General features: G+C 37.8%; 2 protein-coding genes across 2 annotated transcripts in view; both read right to left on the bottom strand.

Moving 5' to 3' along the window:
* The window catches only part of gorab (golgin, rab6-interacting), an 86,222-nt gene extending 80,251 nt beyond the window's left edge, over positions 1 to 5,971 (bottom strand). Inside the window, exon 1 of the mRNA XM_078946195.1 lies at positions 5,907 to 5,971. The gene's annotated coding sequence lies outside the window, so the exon portion shown is untranslated. The remainder of the gene's footprint in view (positions 1 to 5,906) is intronic.
* Positions 5,972 to 7,984: 2,013 nt separating this feature from the next.
* Positions 7,985 to 18,791, bottom strand: ntmt2 (N-terminal Xaa-Pro-Lys N-methyltransferase). Its single transcript, XM_004068143.5, has 4 exons — positions 18,457 to 18,791; positions 14,610 to 14,782; positions 11,715 to 11,967; positions 7,985 to 10,643 (listed from the first exon to the last, which is right to left on the bottom strand). The coding sequence occupies exons 1-4, from the start codon at positions 18,653 to 18,655 to the stop codon at positions 10,387 to 10,389; spliced, it is 882 nt and encodes a 293-aa protein (XP_004068191.1). The 5' UTR covers positions 18,656 to 18,791; the 3' UTR covers positions 7,985 to 10,386.
* Between the last annotated feature and the right edge of the window lie 3,529 nt (positions 18,792 to 22,320).

Consider the following 22,320-nt stretch of genomic DNA (forward strand, 5'->3'; position numbering starts at 1 on the left):
CAGCACTGAACTACTTGTGCAGTGTACAAAGGTTTTGAAGGGTCGAATAAAGGAAATATCTGTACGAAATTTCTGCATCTCACCATTTCTTACCCTCAATTGTTGTTAAAATGTTCACTACGACCTGTCACCCAATGGAAGGCCCCGTGGGACAAAGTCAGGTGTGGCTTCTGTGTCATAAAAGCATTCTTGACATCTTCTCATCACGTGCTTAGCGCGTACAGAACACACTCAACGCGTCAATTTCGCCTTGATTCAGCCTTAATGACGTGTTAAATTGTAGCACCTACTCTGTACGATCTTTGCGTGTACTATGCACGATCTGTTCGCGCTCCATTCGCGTTCTTTTCACGCTCTTAAATCCAAACTTGTAATGTTAAAGACAGAAACTGCAATCAGTATCAAGTTTGATTAAACATATTGGTCCCAATTTTTCCCCCTTTTCCTTCAGAGGTCTTCACACCAAAACATCTGCCTCCATCTAATCCTCTTCTCTGTATCCTCCTCACCCTTATATCCTCCTTGACTACAGTCATGAAACTTCCCGTTGGTCTTCCTCTAGATCTCTTTCCTGGTAGTTACAACTTCTGGGTTCTTTTACCAACGTTATTATTGTTTCTCCTCTTAATATGTTTAAACATCTCAATCTGCTTCACCTGATTTATCTCCAAAACCATGAGCTGTTCCTCTGATGTTTTCAACCATGTTCCTATTCACCCTTATCACTCCCAAAGAGAACCTCAACATCTTCTTCTTTGCTACCTTCAGCTCTGCCTCCTATCTCTATTTTAGAGTCTGTAAATCAACAACTTGGCTGGTATTGGAGCACAAAATTGCAAATGTGTAAACAGAATATTAAAACTAGGATTTTAGTGTGTATTATGGATTGCACACGATAGAGTGGATAAGAGATAAGAGATAAGAGAGAGTGGATAAGTGTAGACCAGAGATGGTCTGATAAGTGTTACACAGAATTTGCACACTTTTTCTCCAACATGAGGGCGGAGTCAGAATGCTACATACTCTCCAGCTGGTCATCTGGGCTGATGACACCCAATAACAACACTGCAGGAAGAATTAGAAATAAGGTATGGGCAGTTGTCTGGGCGCAAGGGCCATACTTTGGAGATGAAGAAGAGCGCAGGAGAGACAAAGGGTTGGAACAGACTGTTGAGTAAAGCAAAAAAAAAAATGTAATGCTGACAAAAATAAAAAAGCAGAAACACAATAACTTCAGATTTAATTATCATGACTCATATCAGTCCATACCTGTGGGGAGATGAAGAGATATAAGATCCTTGAATAAGTAATGGGAAACTGAAGACATTGGTTTAGTAAAATGCATTTAAGAGAACATATAAGCTCTGTCAGAGACCTTCTTCCATCAATGTTATGGCCTTCATTCCAGCTCCAGATGTGCAGAATTTCCTCTTTTCGCATGTAATGAACAATAATTTTCACTAAAAGCTGCTTTGCGAGGAGATTGGCAGCAGGACAGAGAATCTCTCATCTCCAGAAAGAATAGCAGATTTTTATTGCGTGTTCGACTGATGTTCAGACAGTCAGCGCGTCACCATCCATTAGTGCTCCATTCTGAAACTAAACTCTTAAGGCCACAAGCACCTGGTCCGTGCCTGTAAATACTTTGATAGCAGTTTCCACACTCAAAGCTGATGATTTTCAGACCCTTGGCGACATGCTGACAGTTAAACCCCAACAAAGCAGCCAGAGAAATCCTCAGCCCTGTGTTGTCTGCAAGGACATGATTTACTGTGAGAACTACAGATGAGGAGAAAGTGCATTCTTCCAGTCTGACGCTCTCCGAGGAATAAAAGGTTCTCTGTGTCACTGAAAGCATCTTCAAACAGAGGTTTCACTCAACTTTAAATGCATCAAACGTTTAGTCTAGAGTAGAAGCTATTAAGCTACATTCCCACTGACCTCGGCAACACGCTTTCCAGTGCCCACTTTCAATGAAAAGACTAGGTAAATGCATATGAATGAGCGTTTTGGGCTTTCATGTTTAAAACTCTTGTGTTCACACGTCACTACACACTTTGAAGATTATTGTTTAACTTATAAAATGCACATGGAGAGTCAAACCAGGTCGAGCTTTGACCAATAAGGGACTTAAATTTGGCAGTGATGTATGGTTAGCATCTCTTTTCATCCATAGAAGTGCCAAATGTTTGAAAATTGATCATGTAGGAGAAAACAATAAATGCATCAGAATGGAGCTGTGAAAGAAAAAGTCTGGAGCAAGATTCACCACATTTCCACCACTTTGACATTTCTCACCAAGCCTCTTCCAACTGTAGGTGGCAAACATGTGCTAGTAAACAGTAGAAAAGGAAGAAGAAGCCCCTCCCTGCTTGTCCAGTGTGAACACCTCTCACATGCCTGCTGTGTCTGTAGCTTAGGTTCCTTATCATCAAATAAAATAAAATGAAATCCAAAAAGTCAAATCAAAAAATGAAAACAAAATAAAAAATGAATCAAATTAAAAAACAGTCTTTTTGTATTACTTCTCATGCAAATGACAATAAATTACTTTAAAATAACACAAATGAAACAAAACAAAGATTTAAAAAAAAAGCAAAACGTTAAACAAAACAACAAAATAAAAAATAACAATTAAATCCAAAATGAAACTAAATTTAAAAAATGAAAAGGAAAGCTTAACTGGCTTTCAGAGCAAATAAATATTTAAAAAAAACTTTATAAAAAAATTGAACCAATACGGGACTGAGAAGGCAATAAAGGAAAATTGACAACAGATTGGCAACAAACAAAAAAAACATTCCATCCATCTGTTTATCCATCCATCCTTCCACCTTCAGAACCCACTGAATCTCTTTTGGGGTCAGGGGGTTGCTGAAGCCAACCCAGCTACCATGGGTGAAAGGCGGGGTACACCCTGAACAGGTTGCCAGTCTGTTGCAGACACACACACATATTGGTAGGAAACCAGAGTGCCTGGAGAAAACCCATGCATGCACGAGGAAAACATGCAAACTCCACCCAGAAAGGTTCCAGAAGAGAGTCAAACCAGCGCCTTCTCACTGTTAGGCGAGAGCGAGCAAACCAATACACAACTGTGCAACCCCAACAAAAGAACCCTGAATGAAAAACAGCTGTAGTGAAAAACCAACAGGATTTAAAGCTTACTAGAGTTTTTACTCCACTTAACTAATCTAACCAGTATTATAACACAGTTTTGGTTTGGTAAATAAAGATTAGGTAAATAAGAGTACATTTCATCTAAATCACACACGCTCTTTGACATGCCGTAACTCATGGATCGTTTTATGCGATCAGTGGACTCTGATATGGAGAAAAATGTCAGAAAAGTTATGGTAGTCGAAACGATGTCAACATGGAACTAACGCTCTCGTCTTAAAGGGTTAAATAACCAGACATGTGGCAGATATTTATTTAGTCTGGTTAGAATTGTTTGTTGTTGTGGGAATCTCAACAATTCTCCACAGCAAAAACATTTTGGAATTTTAAACCCAACTAATCATGCATGTCACACTGTGACCTTATGTGGCTTTTTTCTAAAACTTTACATTTTTGGGGTGAAAGTTCAAACTAAAGGCTGCAAACTGAGGCTGCAGACTTTGTAAACTGGAAAAATGAGTAGTTAAAGCAGGTTTTAAGACAAACATGGAGCTGCAGAAAAAATCTTGTTGGATCTGCTGTAAACGTTCTCACTTTAAAGCGGAGTGTAGCTTCTGAGAAAGCCTGGAGGCGCCCGCCGTCTGTTCAAAATAACCAGTTGAAGTGCGGACAAGTTCTTGGATTCCAAACTAACCAGACGAAGCCAAAGTCTCCCTTTGAGAAACATCTATTAGAAGACACTCATCATTTGCCATTTCCCACCATCTGATATTTTTGTTGGACGGTTGGGGCTTCGGCTTTTCTCCCCGCCCTGAACTCAGTGTTGGTCACCACCTCTGTCTCCAGATACGCCCGAGATCTCTGCTCTGCTCCGCTGATGTGACTGGACAAATTAATGTTAGTCCAGTTAATGTATTCAAACTGCTGCCGAGCAGCCGCAAAGGACATTGAGGGCTATTAGAAATGATAGCTTTGACTGTCGGAGACGCTAACCACTCCTGAAAAGGTGACAGCACATTTGGCTTCTATTTGCTAAGGGAGAGAGGAGTAAGGGGAGGGCACCTTTGAGTTTGACTTTGGGGCATTTTGATCTTTAATTCATGTGGAAAATGTGTTTGGTTTTTTGGCATCTTAAAGGAGTCATTCTGACGAGAAGAACGCGCTCCAGAGATCATCGCACGTCGCCATGCCTGCAAAGCTTTGAACGTTTCGGGTTTTCTCAGCACAGACAAACTGCCTTTTCATGAAAAAGACTCGGGCGGGAACAATCTGCACGCCACTACCGAACTACAGAGGGAACTCCGAGGTGGGATTCGTGCACGCTTCTGACAGGCCCGAGTTGGGGCCAGGGCAGATATGAAAACAGACTCTGTCCATCAAAAACCAGGAAATAATAAGCCTTCACATCCACCTCAGCTGAAAGCCATTAGGCCCCAACAAAGTGCTTCTACTGTTAGTTTGGAATGCATAAGAACTGCAATGATACTTACAAAAATCACTTTAATGATTTTTCATGCTTAGTGAAGACTTGCTGCACAGTTATGAAATGTAAGGAAAAATTGGCCTCATTTAGGTCTCATTTTGGATTGTAATAGTGGTATGAAATTGTTCATCTTTATTCTGAGAAGTGTTTCCATGAATAAAAAAGACTAAACATGAAAAAACAAGTCAAAACATCTGAATCCTTATTTTCTGAGTTTAAAAATGCTCTTAAGAAAAATGCACTTTATTTTAGTTTTATAAGAACAAATTTACCATAAAAGAAAATAAATTTAGCCCTATATTTGTGTCATATTAGAAAACATGTATTTCTGAAACCCCTATCTCATTAGCATAATAGGAATTTTCCTTAAAAAACCTATGGCTATAAATGATTGTTAATGCTTTCTGCCTTGCAGGGCATCATCATTCCACTAGGGGCAGTAGAAAGGCTTTTCTTGGTAATTTCAAAATGACTTCCTTCATGAAATCTCAAAAACACTTTTAGCGGGAAAAAGTTTGCTAATTTAAAAAATCTTATGGTACAAACAACTCATCTATTCATTTTTATAAATGACTAGTTTTTCCCCCAACTTTAAGTTAGAGGAGCCAAAACATGCATAACTGAACAAATGCGACCAAGCCCAGTGTAATGCTGCATCAAATTTGCACCCGCTGTCTCTTTTGACACGTCAAATTCTTTAAAAAAAATTTTTTTTATAACTTATCTTGTCCAACAACTCAGCAAACAGATCAGCGCTGAAGGCCTGTTTTGTTGGTCAGATTTGACCATTACAATAGTGGATTATGCATCTTCTGATAGTTTATTTGTATAAACCCCTTTTGTTTTTGTTTTGTTTTTTAATTGAATGTTTCATACATATAGTTTTGATTTTTGGTTTTTACAGAGGGAAGAGAGAGGAGAAAAGTATATGAAAAAGGGGGTGTGAAATAGAAGAAAAAGAAAGAGGGGGAGAAAGAAAGGGGATACAGAATTTCGGTGTAACGCTGAATCAAATTTCCGTCCGCTGCCTCTTTTGACGCGTCAAATTCGCTGCTCAACGTTTGTCCAAAAATGTGTACACAAACTACACGCTCCCATCGCGTGTGGAAGGAGCTTCCGTCAAGTTTTTAGCCTTATCGCTACATGGAACCATTTCTTACATACAATGTACCAAAGATGTATCTGATGTTGAGAGATCAAGTTTACTTATTTTCAAGAGCACTTCAAAAGCATCTGTAATTACGTTTGGGTTCATGAGATCTTCTTTTGTTCATGAGGTCTGTTTTTTAATGGTGTTCCTTACCTCATATACTGCAAGAACTGTGTCTGAATGATGGAGCTTTCAGCGGTAAATCCGTCTCTCTGTGACCCAGTTTGATGCTGTCCCGCATTAGTCCAAAGAAGGAAAAAATAAAAACAACAAAAATAATGCAATGCAAATGAGAGAAATATCATAAAGTTCAGGAGGGTATTCCAGAAAGCTTGTTTAAACTAGCCTGACTTTAACCCTGAACTCTGGCTGAAATCCGCCTGAACTTGCTTACTCTGGGTATGTCGGTTCCAAAAGACCGGATATGAGTTGGCATAATTACACTCGACTTGGTAACCCTGGGTTAACGCACGTGCACAGCAAGTACATAAAGACATTCTCAATGGATCAATTTCCAGAGTCACAATGGAAACGCGAGGAAAAAAAAAAGAGAGCGCTATACTTCAGTGAGACGGAGTCTGAGATTTTGATGACGGCGTGTGCAGATTATACGACCATCAAAAAGTAATATGGCTGCATCATCAAAAGAAAGAGTTTCTGCTTGAAGAACGGACAGAAAAAGAACATAGAAAGGAAACGCAGGAGTTTCTATCTCATTTTCTATTTTCATTGTGCTAATTTTCATATATATTTATATAAATATATATATATATACACACAAAAATCTACATGTCATATTACTTCAATTCAATTAAATGTATTTTCTTCTTAATTTATTGTACTTCTTGAACTCTCATATGTCTAAGTTTGAGCCTGCAGATATTCTCATTTTTATAACAATAAAATGCATGGAACTCAAGGGATTTGCACCATGAGAGAACATACCATATCTCTGAATCTATAATTCCACACCTACACAATAGGGGTGCTATATAAACTCATCATCCTCTCCCCCCTCTCACTCATGGTGCAGAAAGAATTAAATTTAACAGTACAAATAACTGGGCAAAACACAGTAAAACAGCTAAACAACTAAACACATTTGGTCAAAAACCCACACTTAAACCCAAATCCATCCAGACAGGTTAAGGGAATGGTCTCCCACAATCCCTTGCGGTGCAGATCTAACAGCAGCACCAAAGTTATGCCCACTTAATTGAATTAATTTGAATGAAAGTAAAATAACTGTCTGATAACTACGTGTTATTTTTAAGCTGACTTAACTAAAAATAATTGATTTATCTTAACTAAAGCAAATATTTAAGTTAGATCAAAGTCAAAAAGTTTATCTTTCCAACATCCATATGTGGTCTTATCACCCTCTCATGGTGGAAAAAGTATTATCTGAGCTTCTTCATCCACTAAATCATCTTCAAATGGACACGCCATGCTGCTTCACCTCTCTGAAAACAAACTAACCTTCAACTAAACCTGCTCTAGACCAGGTTATGTTCAGAGCATGAGTTGCCAGCAGAACTAAGCATACCTTGAAACATACCTCTGTTTTTGCAACCGAAAGTGGTGGTTGTACACTTCTTTAGCCTCAAACTCACCGTGGGAGCTAGCATTACCTGCTTTCTGGAAAAAACCCCAGGTGGATAACAATCAGACTCTGCTCCATGTTTTCTTCAGACAGGGCTTCTTCTTCTTCTTTGCCGTCAGAAACAAATACTAATACACCTACAGTCCCCTCCAGTGGTTATTAGTGGGAAACAAATATATGATCCTATTTATGTCTGGGGGGGAAAAAAAACAAAGAAGTCACTCCCCTGGCCAAATAATGCAAAAAAAATGTGACATATATTCGGAAAATATGGTCTTTGCTTATTGTAAGAATGTAAAATGTGTTCATATCAAATTCTTTAAAATACAGTTACATCATGATAAAAATGTGTGGATCAAATTTGAGAGAGTGGCTAAATAAGGTGTTTATTCCGTGGACACTCATGAAAACTAACTATGTTGTGAACAAAAACGTACCAAATTACCTGACGTATCATAATTGATACTATCTATATCTCATAAAAACTGATTTTACAATTTTTGTTTTTGTGGATTTCCAAAGTTTAAAAAAGCTTCCTTAATCCCCAGAATTTGAATTTTCTGTCAATTCTTTCGTGTTAAAATCTCAATTAATAAAACTTCACATATAGAGGAGAGGAAAAACTACATATGAGCAAACAAAATACTTTATTAAAGACAAACAAAAGTTATTTACAAGAAACTATTTTAATAAACCGAACTTTTCCTAAAATAAAAAAAACACAAAAATTATGGCTGTACTGACAAATGACAGCAGAACTCTGGCGTGAAAAATGTAGTCACTCTTTAAAATGATCTTAAAGACTTTAGATGCATATTTGAACATATTTAGTGGCACTTCCCTCTTATTTCTCACACCAAACAAAAGAAAGTAATATGGCTGCAAAAAGAGAAAGAAATCAATAAAAAACGTCCTCCTCAGAATGATCCACCCTGACAATTGACTGCAAATGAGAAGTTAAAATACAGTTAAAATAAAAACTATGGCTCAGATCAATTCGTTTACTGCTTTCTGCTTACTGGTTCCATCCACATTGCAAAAAAGTTACGCTGATTTTCTGGATGACATCACATTCACTGGGTCCAGTTCTCATATACAGTCGATGGCCCTGGCCGTATGTCCTCCAGCATCACAATATTTAGAGTTTTTAAATAAAGTTTAACATTTTTGCCTTTAAAATACAAAAGAATGTTTGTCATTTTTTCTTTTTACGGACATATTTTGTCTTTGTGTTAATTGAGTCACTAAAGAAAACTCTCAGAAAATCTGGGTTTTCAAAATTCCATCGGAATTCTCCACCTTTACTAACGTGTTTTACAAGAGGATGGCAGTGGGGCAGTTTTTTTTAACTACCTTAATCTCATTCTGATGACATTTAGATTCTCGTAGACAAAAAAGCACAGAAATATTTCCAGCTTCTAGTTGTCCTGAAAACAATTGAAAATGAAAATAACTATTGAATAAACATTTGCTTAGTAATAAACAATTGTAACGGGAACTTACTTTTATCTGTTTTTTCAAATCAAGCTCTAAAGAAAAATCCAAATTAGAGCACCACTGGGAATTAAAGTACTATCAAAAGTGAAATTAATTTTCAGCAGCACACTTAAACCATAAAAAAAAAAAAAAAAAATCAGGATAAAATGCCCTAAGTTTATCTGGAAACGCTCATTAAAAACCTTTTAAAACACTGTATCTGACCCAAATAGATGCTATATGAGATGCTAAAAGCATGAGCTCAGTGAATCTCAAGAAATTTAAGTGAAAAATTTTTGTTTTATAATTTGGAGTACAGTAACTCTTCAACCATTTATGCAATTAGCATAATTCTAGGGGATTCTGAAGCAGAGGAAAGCAGCTTTGTGCAGATATGAAATTTTACGCAATCAACACAAACAAGTCAATCTGCTGATTCTCTTGAAGAAAAAAAGTGGCTTTCACACGTCAACATCTCCGATTGGAGCTATCGACGCACTTTGAATTACTGTAACTTTTTGATGCAACTGATGCAATTCTGAAAGTTGTGAAAAGCAGCTTCAGAATCCTTTCAAATTACCTTAATTGTGTAACTGGTTGAAGAGTTTCGACAACTCAAAGAACGTGTTATTTCATGTAACCATCAAGAGTTCCGATGTTAAAGAATGAATAGACATCAAATCAGATGCTTCATATTTTAAGGCAACATTTTCGATAAACTTCAATTTAAGCTGAGTGTGTTTCTATCATTTATTTAAATCTTAATAACTAAGAAAAACTAAATGTAAAACTGCTGGGAAATGTAGACATCCAATGGCTTAAACGGTCCACTGTTGTCTATAATTGAGTGGATTAGTCCACACTCCAAGTTTGTATGTTACCAGGTTTCCTTTGCTTTTGCATCCATTACTGCATAAAAACCATGTGAATTACGCTTTTGCTTTGCAAGTTTCCTGTGAAGACACATCGACAGGCAGGTTGGATTCCCTCCAGGGCTTGTGGGTTTGGATTGTCTGCTCTCCTTGGCAATAAAGAACTCACCTGAACTCTGAAATATGGCTTTGTTTAGAGTGAGTGACTCCATTCCCTACCTTATTTTGTTACAATGTACCAAAGTAAGGTAAAGGAAGTAAATGGTCAAAGAATAATGGATATAGCAAAATAAAACTTCTCACAGTGTAACAGTGAGAAGCAGGAATCGCATTAACGTAGCCAAGGAAGGTTAGGAAACGTAGTCCCATGTATAGGGACTTAATAATCTGTTAAAATCAGAGGATTAGGGGGATTTGCCAGTTTTTCTAGTTCGTCTTTTCCTTTTCTTGATTGGGCAATGTTGCCCTCAGGTGAGCGGCATTTGGAACTATGTAATAATTCCAGGCAGTTTGGTCCGCTTTGGTCTTTAGTTTGCTTCAGAAAGCTCCATGTGTGAAAGTCAGCCAAACAAAGAGCTGAAAATTACAAGCATTCTCCGCCCATTCGGACCAAGTCCATCTAAGTGCGAAAGTGGCCTAAAAAAACACAGATCTGAAGTATTCATGGGACAAAATGACGTTTTTACTTCATTGCAACCATCCAGACAGGCATGATGACATCAGGGAAGCCGTCCTGCCTCTCCACTCCCAGGATCTCCAGGCCTGCCTTGGCAATGATGACCCTCATGATGTCCAGATGGCGGCTAATGCTGCTGTCAATGGAATCCAGCTTACAACCTTGGCGCGCCATATTGTCCTTTATGATGATGACACCATTGGGGCGAAGACTCTTCTTGCAGCGAATAAGAAAGTTCATGAGGTCTTTATCTGTTAGATGACCTGAAACAAACAATTATTTTTAGACGAGACAGTCATCCATGCAGTGGCCCTAAAGACACAAAGATTTTTTTTGTTGTCTATTAAAAAAGTTTGGATAACAAATAATTTAGGATTTCAGAAGAACTTAAAATTGTACAATGAATCCTGTCCTTCCTATTTCGTCAGGATTTATAGTTGGTTGTTAAGGCAGTGGCACAGATGTTAGCAAATTATTAAATATTTTGCACACATTGCGGATGAAAATTGGTCATATGTGAATTAAATGTGACAAAAAGTGAGAAAAGTCATCTATATGTGAAATTTTCACAGATGTATCACAATTGAACCATATTATAACCACAAAACAGTACAAATAAACTACACAAAGAACACCTAAATCAGTGCTTCTGAAATAGTGGTGCCGGGGGGGGCACCCAGAAGTGATGTGAGTGTCGTATACTGTACATGATTTTAAATGTATACTTGGTCAAGTCTGTTTGACATACGTGTAAAGGTCATGGAAAGCCATAAATTTTCGTGAAGACCGAAAACCTCGACGGACATCTGTGCACATCAACGAATGACAAACGCAAGGTACACTTGCGAATTACGTATATAAAATTCGTAAAGACAGAAATTTCCTTAATGGAAAACACACAAAATGTACGTAGTAGCTGTGTGACATGGCCTTTAGCTCATGTTTCCAACACTACTTTATAAGAGGAAATGGCTTCAATTTTGTATCATTTTGAGATTTGACTGGTGGGAGGGTTTAAATTAAGCTGTCCTGGAGTCTTATGTTTTCACTTCGGGTGAGGAACTTAATGCTCTGTTTGAAGGAATCACTAAATCAGCTTCCCAAAAAAATTGAACCAAACTGGATCATTTTGAAAGTGTAATCATTTTAGATCCAAAGCTTCAAACTAATTCTTTTTATCATTGACTTTATGATTGACAAGGTCTTCAGCCAATCAGAACCCAGAAAACTGTAAAAAGAAAACAAAGTATGCAAAATCACACTGAAAAAAAATTGAAACAACGAAACCACCATTTCGCACTGTTTATCAAAGTCCTGTCTCATGTTTTACTTACATGCCACCCACTGTAACCAGATGACGTCATACTTGTTCTTAGGAGGAGTGAACTCCTGCAGGGTGAAGCAGTAGTACGTCTCTACGCGGTCAGCACCGTCACCCAGGTATTCCTCGTGTGCGTGGAGCAGGAAGTGCTCCATCATGTCCACCAGCTCCATTTTCTCGAATACAGGAAGGAGGACTCCTTTGGTCACACGCCCAATACCAGATCCACAGTCCAAAGCACAATGTGTCCCAGCTTTACCGGGACCCTGTCGGTCGACCAAAGGACAGTTCTGTTAAATACAGTTCTTCAAAAGTCATTTGGTGGAAAACAGCTATTTATAATAAAGCTGAGGTAGTCTATAAACAAGAAACTTAAATGCCAATCCCTGCTGTGTGGTGTGTCTTTGAGTCACAGTTGGTGCCATATTTTCTGTTACCAGATGTCAGACCTCAAGGCTTACAAGCACCGACAGCACAAACAAGTCAACCTCAGTTTCTCAGGGCAACAAAGCAAAGAACTCTACCACAGGGGAACTAGAAGACGTCTCTCTTGAATCACGATAGCTTTTCTTCCTTTTCGTTTCATATTCTGACCTCATTCCAACCCCGCAGTGTGAGGGCCCCATTGTGTAATTGTGTGAAGGATGAGGGCCTCGAGGAGCTCTGTTACTGGAGGCTTTCTGGAAGTAGGGAATTACTGCCACATTGCGCCACATGCATATGCATCGCTTTAATTTGAATGGACTCAGAATCTCTTCCTGCCTCAGAATGTCTGGTTTGGTTTGACCAAAAACAGTTTTCTCTTTGAATCTTTGTATTCATGAGAAGATTCTGCAGATGTAGAACTGCAGACATAACGCTACCCACAGGAAAATATTAGTCAGAAGTTGTCCGTAGCACTAAATTCAGCCGCTGTACAGCCAATATCTCAAATTTTGCTGTTTTCATTTTTTAAGACCCAATAATGTATTTTTATATGTGTTTTTAAGCTTTACGTAGTGCGAAGACTAATTTTTTGATCCTATTATTAAGGTGTGATGTTTGTGCCATTTTTACAAGAACAACACTCACTGTTTTAACTGTAAAACATTTGTGTGCTCCAAAAATTATTTTGCACTTGGAAGAAAAAATCCACTTAAAACTGAAAAATACGTGTTTTCAAAACAATTTTCACTCAAGAGAAATTTTTTCTCCTCTGCGATCGAAACAGAGAGGGGCACCTTATTACAAATGTGCCAGCCAATCACAGATATGGGATTAAAGGTTGATGCAGATTGTCAGAAATTCTTCCAATCGCACGCAAACCTTATCCAGTCAACGAGCTGGAGCTATAATTTCAAAAAGTTCAACCTGGTTTAACTGTCAATGCACATTCAATGGCCACGGTTTTGGTATATAGAGCCCAGAGACAGTCATAAAAACGTGCGTAGCCACGCCTGAATGCAAGGGTTTTGAACACAGAAGCCCAAAACACGGGTTTAGGGACGATACTAAATGCAGCCTTTCAGCTAATTTTCCTGGCTAAATGGAATCGAATACGTGAATCTGAACAGAGTCTCAACATTATTGACAGCACTAAATTCAATTAATTGTTTTAAAAATTTTGTGCTGAATAAGAAAAAGTAAGAATATCAAAAAACATATTAAACTGTCAGCACATAAATGGCAACCTTTTAAACAAAAAGTTCCCTTCCAACAATGCTAAAACCATCCTCCTCGAATGTGTAATATCAGTTTGTAAAGTATGAATTTTACAGAGTAATCCACTCTTAGAATAATAATTTTAAAAAAATATTTCTGTGAACTGAAAAAAAAAAGCTTAATCAGTTATTGAAGATGGTTAAACGTATTGATTTCTAATGATATTACTTCACTTGCTCCAAAAATTTAAAAAGTGATTCATGATTTTTCCTAATGTAACATGATTTGCACATATTTTAACTTTTGATACTTGATAAATTTTTGCTATGAAGGTTTTTGAAACAGTGTTATGTCTATTTTACTGATATAGTATTATTTTTATTAATCATATACATGATTTTTATAAGTAACATATATTTTGGATAACTGATCTGCATTTGCCATGTTGATTTGTAAAATAGTTATTTTTTACATGATAATTTAAGTAATTCTTCTTTTTCATGTGCTTTATCGATACCTAAGGATTCTTAATTCTGTCTGATAAAAGCTAGGAACCGGATGATGATAAATAATGTAATAAAGTGGTTACGGTAGAACAGGGGTGGGATTATATAAGTTTGCTTCCTTGCACTCCCATTCAAGCAATATATAATTTTATGTCTAATTATCCTAAGTTTGATACGTCACTGTATAAATGTATAACCGATGATTGTATTGTTTTTGTGTATTATTCTTATGTGATTGCTTGAAATAAATCATTTCAAATCAAATTCAAATCAAAACTGTTGTGTTAGCTACAAGAATAGTATCAGAACCAACTAAGCCATTAAGTCTGAACTTGTCTTGTTTACATTCATAAAATCCCTTTTGAGAGCTGGACTTCATGTCATCCCAAGTTAGTTGTTTATAATAGAAGCGACTGTAAAGTGCAACCAAAATAAAACCAGGTCAGTGGGCCAAACCTGTTACCCTTCCAACATTACTTCCATCTTAAATGAACTGCATCTATTATCGTCATGCAAATAAAACATAAAGGCAAATGTGAATACAAACTAGATGAAGGGAGAGGACAAATATAAAATGCTCTTTAAACAAGGTGAGATTTCTTTTTTGGTGCAGTCTGGCAGATGAATTCCTCGACCAAAATAACCTCTGACATGCTCATTTAGGGAAAGACGATACGGGCAGAAAAATGAGCGGCAGCATGTAAAGGTTCTGTGAGCTTCTCAGATGTTTCGGAAGGGGATCTTATATGTGGCCCACTCACCACAAACCTCTTCAGAAACTGACGGGAACCTTCCAGATCGATGTTGGATATCTCCACAAAATCTCCCATCATGCCCTCCTCTGAGGCCGGCACATCTTCGTAGAACTTCTGAGCTCTGTAGTAGAACTGCTTTTCTCCTTTGATGTACTCACAGGTGACAGGAAACAGCTTCACTGTAAGAACAGACAGACCGGTGTGACACGAGCTCCACCCATTTAAACTATTATTTTTGCCCTAGCTTTTTATCCATTTTTTTGCAATCAGCCCAAATAATTAATTCTGTATTAATTTTATTGAGAAATGTTGTACTTCTTTGTAAATATGAATAATTTTTATGTAATCATTACAATATTCCAGCAGCACATTTTGAATTGTTGATTCTTTTTTGGCCTTTTCATTTTAAAACAGTTAATAAAGGATAGTATTTTTTAGCTTCATGCAGAATTATGACAATTCTATCTGACTGTTTCTGCAACAAATTCACCACATTTGGTGTTTGGGTCACAAAAATAGTGTTTTCTTTTCTTTGTGTGAAGGTAATGCCAGAGGAAATAGCATAATAATCAGATTAGCTGCAAGCTATAAATACGGTTCGGCCATACCACTCAACTTACATGTCATGTGACACCTGCATCATTCATGCATGTAGTCAGGTGGGGTAAGAATATGGAAGCTAAAAGCCATAACAGTTTCCTCTGACCACATTAACACTTGGCCTGTCATTGTTTGGAGAGCCTTACATGAGTGACGGACATGTTGCTACACTTTACAAGAAGCTCTGCGCTTGGTGCCAGCCTTTCACTGTCTCTGTCCACTGAGCTGAAATAAATCCGGATAAATTTTCTGGGTTTAGGTGACACATTCCTGTGATGGGTTTGAGGAGGCGGGTGGGGTTGTCCATCCACTTGTCAAGGATCTCTGATAACAGATCTCCTGACACCCCAGTGAAATAGGAGACAAAAGTTGTTGTTTTTTTCTCAGATCTCCTCCCAGTTCATTCTGGAATTATCAAAAGGAGCAGCTGGAGAGCACCAGAACTTTACACAAAACACATGAAGCGGCAGCAGATAGATGACTTTCATCCAAGTCTCTTCATCCTTACGAAACATTTGTCAGGATGCCAGGTTGGAGAACATGGAGTAAGTTACATGTCATGTGACACCTCCTGTTGGCATCCAGAAGACGGGTAAGTATAGAAACAGGGAGCAAGACAAAGACGGAGAAAGGGCAGCGCGAAGACACCCCCATCCACCAAGGAGGTGTCATTCCTCCTCCAACCATCTATCACCTTCAAAGTGGAGGATCTACTTCAGAGAATGCCCTTCTAGCTTTACAGACCATTACAGCTTTTTATCAATTCCGTGGTAAAATCAAATGAATCTCGTCCTTCACAGATTTGAATATATCAAAATCCCAACAAGAGGAAGAGAAAAGCTGAGAAAACTCAACAAACTCAACTTCCTAATTCAGCAATTTGCAGATCCTGTTTAACTTTATTGGTCATCTGATTCTGACATTATAGAAACAATTCTGGACCACTCAACCTTCAAAATCTTTAACTTTATGAACCCTTAAACATTAAACATTCTTTGGACTACCATAACTCTTCAACCATTTACACCATTAACCTAATGCAGCGGATGCTAGTGCGGGGCGGATTTTTTGTTGATTGCGTAAATGGTCAAAAAGTTACAGTAGTCAAAAGAGCTGTGCTATTCAGATGTCGCTGATGAAAGCTCCTATGTTACAGTCCCACTCCAATCATCTTTTGATCTATTGTAAAAGCATTCCCAGTTGTCTTTTAGTTATTATTAGCAAAAAATGTGTGTCATTTTCGAAGACATACTGTAGTGTCTGCAGAGCACCAGTAGTTCATTGGAAATCTGCTTCTGAGTTGTTGGTGGGGCAGTTGGTGTGGAATAACGTTCTTTATATACGTCCTTCGTTGTCAGAAAAATACCACAAAAACATGTTAAAAACACCAGAAACACAACTTTCATCAGAGTGGGTATTTACATAGTTAACTATTCCAGACGTATGTTTTTGTTCAACCTCTCTGAAGTTAGGTTTGACTGAACTGACAATGAAAATTCTTCTTCGTGATTTGTGCATTTTTACAATGGAACAAAAACAGACAAGACAATGTCATGGTTGGTATTAGAACAACACTGTCACAGAAACAGATGTCGAGGGGAGGAAGTGTAAACAGAGAAATATCTGGGACTCATTATACAGCCATGGCGGAAACCTTTCACCCTCTTTAAAACCTAAAAACGCATTGCATGAACATAAAAACCAAAGGCAAATAACAGAACATTGCCACTGTGTAAGAAACATTGACTGTATAAGGGAACTGGACAGAGCGAGTGTAACATCACCCAGAGAAAATGACTAACTTCTAGCTGAAATGAAGCTAAGCTTTTTTTTATTTATCTTTTTATTTTATTTATTTTTTTGTAATACAGATCCAAAGAAATAGAATGACTGAGTACTTGCTGTTTATTTTGCTTGGCTTTGAGTGGACATGTAGGGAAAAGTTTAAAGAAATTACTGAAACACAGGAAATAAAGACTTACTGGAACTCATTATTATTCTTTTGCTGTTGGTTAATTTTTTTCACTAGTTTGTTCTTCCTTATAGCACAAACAATCCAAATCTCCAATGGTGCTTCTGTCAGGAAAACAAAGTACAACTATAAAGCAAAAATATATTTGAATGAGAGAAACTACATCTGTTATAACTTAAAAGACGTCTTAATTGTTGTGGCAGATTTAAAAATCCAGGGAATTGCAAATAGTGAATTGTGACTAGCAGATAACCTTTAAAATGTCAGTATTGAGATGAGCTGAAACAATCACCTTTGCTGTGTGCAACACTGTGGCCTGCATGGCTTTCTACGTTCTGAGATCTCCTGACATCCAAGGTTCTAAATGTTCACAGGACCAAATGTGTCAAACTAAAACAAGATCATTTTGGGGACATAGATACTGTTGCAAAATTTTTGGTAAGTGGTACATTTTATTCAAAAACAGAATTCTGATTTAAAACTCTAGTCCATGAATATTGTAAATGTTTTACATTGTAAAGTAAAGTTTGAAAAATAATCATAAGTATACTATTAATCTTTAAAAGGAACCCAAATATAATGCTTGATCTTTTGTTAAAAATAGCATGTTCACCATGATGAAAAAAAAGTAATCATGAATACATCACACATTTCAAATTTACATTTTTGTCTTTTGATGGATCTTAGCAGAGAACATCTTACATTTGTGTTCCAGTTCTTAATTGCAATTAGTAACTTTTAAGATTTCTCTGCTCCTCTGTGCGACTCTCTATGGTCCTGGACAACCCAAAAACCCACATCACCCTTACAGGTCAGCCCCGAATGGGGGTAGTGATGGATCTCAGACATTTATAAAACATTTTGACAAATATTCACATGTTCCATTAACCCTTTAAAAGGGGTCTCCAACCCCGTTCATCATGAGCTACTGGCCTGCTTGTTTTGCTAACCCAGCGAATCAGCAACTACAGAAGCTGGGTTAGCTTCAAAACAAGTATGGCAGCAGCTCACAAGAAACAGGGTTGGAGGCGCCTACAAAACAAAAAATATTGCTGTCATTTAACTTTGCAACAAGAAAATATTTTACAACTGGAAATAAAGTCTACAACTCTAAAAATTACTCATTTATTAATATTATCCTTAGAATAAGTGTTTAATTTCACAAAGAGAATGCATTTAGGGCTTGAAGGATGCAAACAAGTTGTGTGTTGGGACTTTTCTCAAAGTTTTGTTCATGTGTCGTAGGAATTCATGGAAAATTCTGAACAGTTAGTGACTTACCCAGAGGTATCTTCTCCACCAGGTACAGGTAGCTGGCAAAGAACTCGCTCCTCAGCGTGTGGTGCAGGTGGAAGGACATGCTGTGGCGACACATGGTGTCATCCGTCTCTTTCCAGCGGTCTCTGAATGCCTGGTGAGCACCTTTGTACTCTAAGTTTGTAGAAGGCATGGTGTTGTCCTCTTCAAGTGTAATCTCCATTTTTGAGTAGCTCTCCAGCACCAGTGAAAACACTAAGAAGCTTAACACTCAGGCTTCTTGTTGGGACTCTGATGCTATATCGGTCTGTGCGAGCGCTCAGCACGCCTCCGGCAGAGCCCAGTGGTCAGCAGAGATCGTATTCTGCAGGCGGTGCCCTGAGGGTCTCAGATCACCTGCTGGCTGCATTGATTTTGGAAAGGAAGGAGGGCTTGAAAGTAGATGCCTTGTGTCTAACATATCCTGTTACCATTGAGCATGAAGGGAGCAACTGTGAGCAACTCCATGTGATGGACATTTGTCTTATGTTTGCACTCATGGCTCACACTGGAACACGCATCTCATCCACAGAGATCAGATTATTGTAAACCCAAGACCTATTTGGACCAAGTTGAGTAATTTAGCTGCTTTAAAGTGTTCTGAATCTTCTAAGTTTTCTTCTAGATTCTTTTAAGTTCTAAGTTTTCTAAATCTGTTCTTTGAGAACATGTAAACTTTCTTTCCACAGATTAAGACCCTTAAACAAAATCAGCTAAATAAATTATGGCAACATTGAATTAGAATTAAATGTAATTTGACTTTCAAAACCTGCAGTTTAGCATCAAAATTCTTGGAGTTAGATTAAAACGAATGACTTTAATGTTTGACTTAAAAAGAGGACTCCCACCAAACCAAAAGCTTCAATGCAACCAAAAAGTTTTTTTTAAGTTGCAGTTGTAGCAACAAGGATGTTCCCCTTGAAGTAGCCTATGTGGGGAGTTGACCCATATGGGTGCTGCTTCTTTTTGGGTTGTCTTGGACCGATGAGGGTTGCAGAGAGAAGCGGACGCATTTTGAAGGGAACGCTGGTGTTTCCTTGAGCCTAGTACGGCCACCTTACAGCATCATGAAAATGGGATGTACCATTTGTCATGCATGTGGTGTGTTGGGAAGTATTTGTGATGCAATTGTAAATGGCACGCAGCTATGATGTGCAGGTTATGCTGTCATATGGTGTCCTTATGTCACAATAGTCCTTAGTAAAGGCCATCTTGGACATCCATTATGTACATTTTGCGCATTTTCCACATATGTAAATTCAGTCTTTCGTGACTGTGTTCGTCATTCATCAATGTACGCAGATGTCCGCCGAGCTTTTCAGCTGGCTGGTCTTTGCGTGAATTTGGTTTTGAGCTGATATAGATTTACACAGTTTATAAGTAATTTGTGTAGTTTATATGCAATTACTACATATATCTTATGTAATTCTGAGTGAATTTTTCCAAGACGTATACGCAAATTTATGGCTTTCCACGACCGTTTAACGTATGTCTTACAATGTACAACCTTTACATCGCGTATACAGCGCACATATCACGTTACAAGTACGTAATTGGTGCATGAATCACTAATTAAATGCATATAAACAGCGCAATAACCACGCACAGTTCATGTTCTACGTTGATTTACGTGTTTTTTGCGTGGTTTATTCGTACTTCTTCAGTGGTTTTAATGTGGTTCATTCGTGATACATCTGTGAAATTTTCCCATAAATACCACAACTTTTCTCACTTTTTGTCATATATATTCACGAATAAACAAGTTTCATCTTTGCAAGATGTGCAAGTTGGCAAAATGTACGAAGTGGCTGTGTGACACGGCCTTAAGGTGCTTGTACCGGCTCCTCAATAACTACCCGCAAACGCGGCACGCACAATGTGTGCAGGTGATGCACATGTGCGCGTAGGACGCCCACAAAAACTACACTCTGTTAAATTCCTAAACATCGAATTGCACACAAGAAAAATACATTTTTCATATGAACAGCTCTAACAGCCAACAACTCACCTACTTCACCCTTACTAACCCTTGTGTGTACAAGTGTTGCTTGCAGCATGCTTAAGAAAAAAATGGGCAGCTCTACAGGACTGAGTGTCTACTACCTTGATATTTCATGCAGGCTACATGTACAGGTTAGCCAATTATTCACTCGCAGACAGCCCAAATCTAACCTTGACCCTTGTGCTATCCTAGGCACTTTAATGTTGGGAGTTGGGTCATCTAGACCCACCAGACAGTGCTCTGAACCTTTTTTCTTCAATGATTTGTGATCTTCACTGGTGTCCATGGATTACATGAAATCATTCCACCTTTATCCACCTTTGTCATGGTAGGGAGGACACATCAATGCAAGGGTGGGATCATCTAAGATAGCACAAGGGTTACAGACAGTTGTGACTAAGGCTTACCAAGCTGGATGTATTTAAATACTCTACATTTAAATACCTTTCAATTGAAACATGTGGGTTCTAGTTCTGGGTTTAAAATGTTTAATAGCTATCCAGTTTTTTTATTTTTATTTTTTTTATTGAAAATTGCAAACAAAGAAATGCAAATAAACAATTAACGTATCCACAATGCACCTTATGAAGAGTATGCTGTACAACCTAATATAGACAAAGTTTGCATCGTAAATATAAACATTGGCTGCCAAATAATTTAGTTTTATTTTTTATCCTTACAAAGAAAAGCAGCTGAATTGTTGCTTTTGAACCTTCACTGCCACCGAGGTCACCATGGGAAGCAGCCTGTTACTCTTCTTGTATTTTGGTGAATTAATATTTGAGTCTTGCCATAACTGAAGTGAAACAGGAGCTTTGACAGCTGCTTGACTTCTAATGCTGTTGTTTTTCTTTTCATTCCAGTGCCGTGCTCTTTATGGTCACCACGCAAGGGAAGGGCTCTAAATTAAATGACACTTGTTCCCATTTCCAGTTCTAGCCGCCGATTTGTCGGAGAAATGCAGAGAAGAATTGTCACAAGCTGCACAACCACAAATCACTGTGTATTTTTGACCCTTCACTAAAATATGTATTGGCCATATTGAGAAGAGCGGCAGGCTAAATATAGATGACTGACATCAGCGCTCACTGCCTTCAGCTGAGAAGATTTATGGAATTACCATCTCACTCACATCTAAATGTAATAATCAATTAATATCCAAGTTATCTGCAACTTCCTATTCATTTGTAAATATACCTTCATTTGTCCTTTTGGCTTTTCCCAGCAGATTTTCTTTTATAGAAGGTTTCTGTATTCTAGTTTAAACAGGAACTACTTCATTACTAAGTGCATGAAATATATAATAGGCTAAAAAAATTTTGCTTAAACGCATGTGATTTAACAGATGATCTAAAAACAAGATTCTCGGCAAACTCCCCAGAGATTAAAATTAGAAAAAAGTTATTTGAATCCATCTCCAGGTTGCATAACAAACACCACAGATCCATCTTGTCTTCCATCCACTTCTCCTATCACCTCACCCCGATTCAACTTCTCAGCCTCCGTGACCTAAGTCTTCTGTCATGCCATCCATCACGCCCGCAGACACGGTTTGGTCCAAAAGAAGAACAGGTTTAATTTTCTTTCCCCTCTGTATGTCACTCCATATCGCCAGTGTTACAGTTTATGGATCTGAGTTGTCCAATACTTTGTAAATATTTTCTTAAAGAGGCCTATCTGTGGAAAATAGTGTTTTTGGTGTTTTCAACTGGTTTTTAACTAATGTTCTTGTTGAATTTTCTGACGATGGAGGACACAAAGAATGTTAAGATTAAAATTGTATTTCTGAGTTTTTCTTAAATCAAATGTAAATCAGGAGCAGACAAAAAATGCAGTTGGAAAAAGAT

This window comes from Oryzias latipes, chromosome 4, assembly GCF_053564925.1.
Source record: "Oryzias latipes strain Hd-rR chromosome 4, Olatipes_Hd-rR_3.1".
Lineage (NCBI taxonomy): Eukaryota > Metazoa > Chordata > Actinopteri > Beloniformes > Adrianichthyidae > Oryzias > Oryzias latipes.

What these genes read in the sequence shown, in the direction of transcription:
- ntmt2 (XM_004068143.5), bottom strand. Translation starts at nt 18,655, where the DNA reads ATGGAGATTACACTTGAAGAGGACAACACCATGCCTTCTACAAACTTA. An exon ending in GGTGGAGAAGATACCTCTGG is followed by an intron (nt 14,783 to 18,456) that starts GTAAGTCACTAA and finishes CTGTTCTTACAG; the next exon opens with TGAAGCTGTTTCCTGTCACC. An exon ending in CTGGTTACAGTGGGTGGCAT is followed by an intron (nt 10,644 to 11,714) that starts GTAAGTAAAACA and finishes TGTTTGTTTCAG; the next exon opens with GTCATCTAACAGATAAAGAC.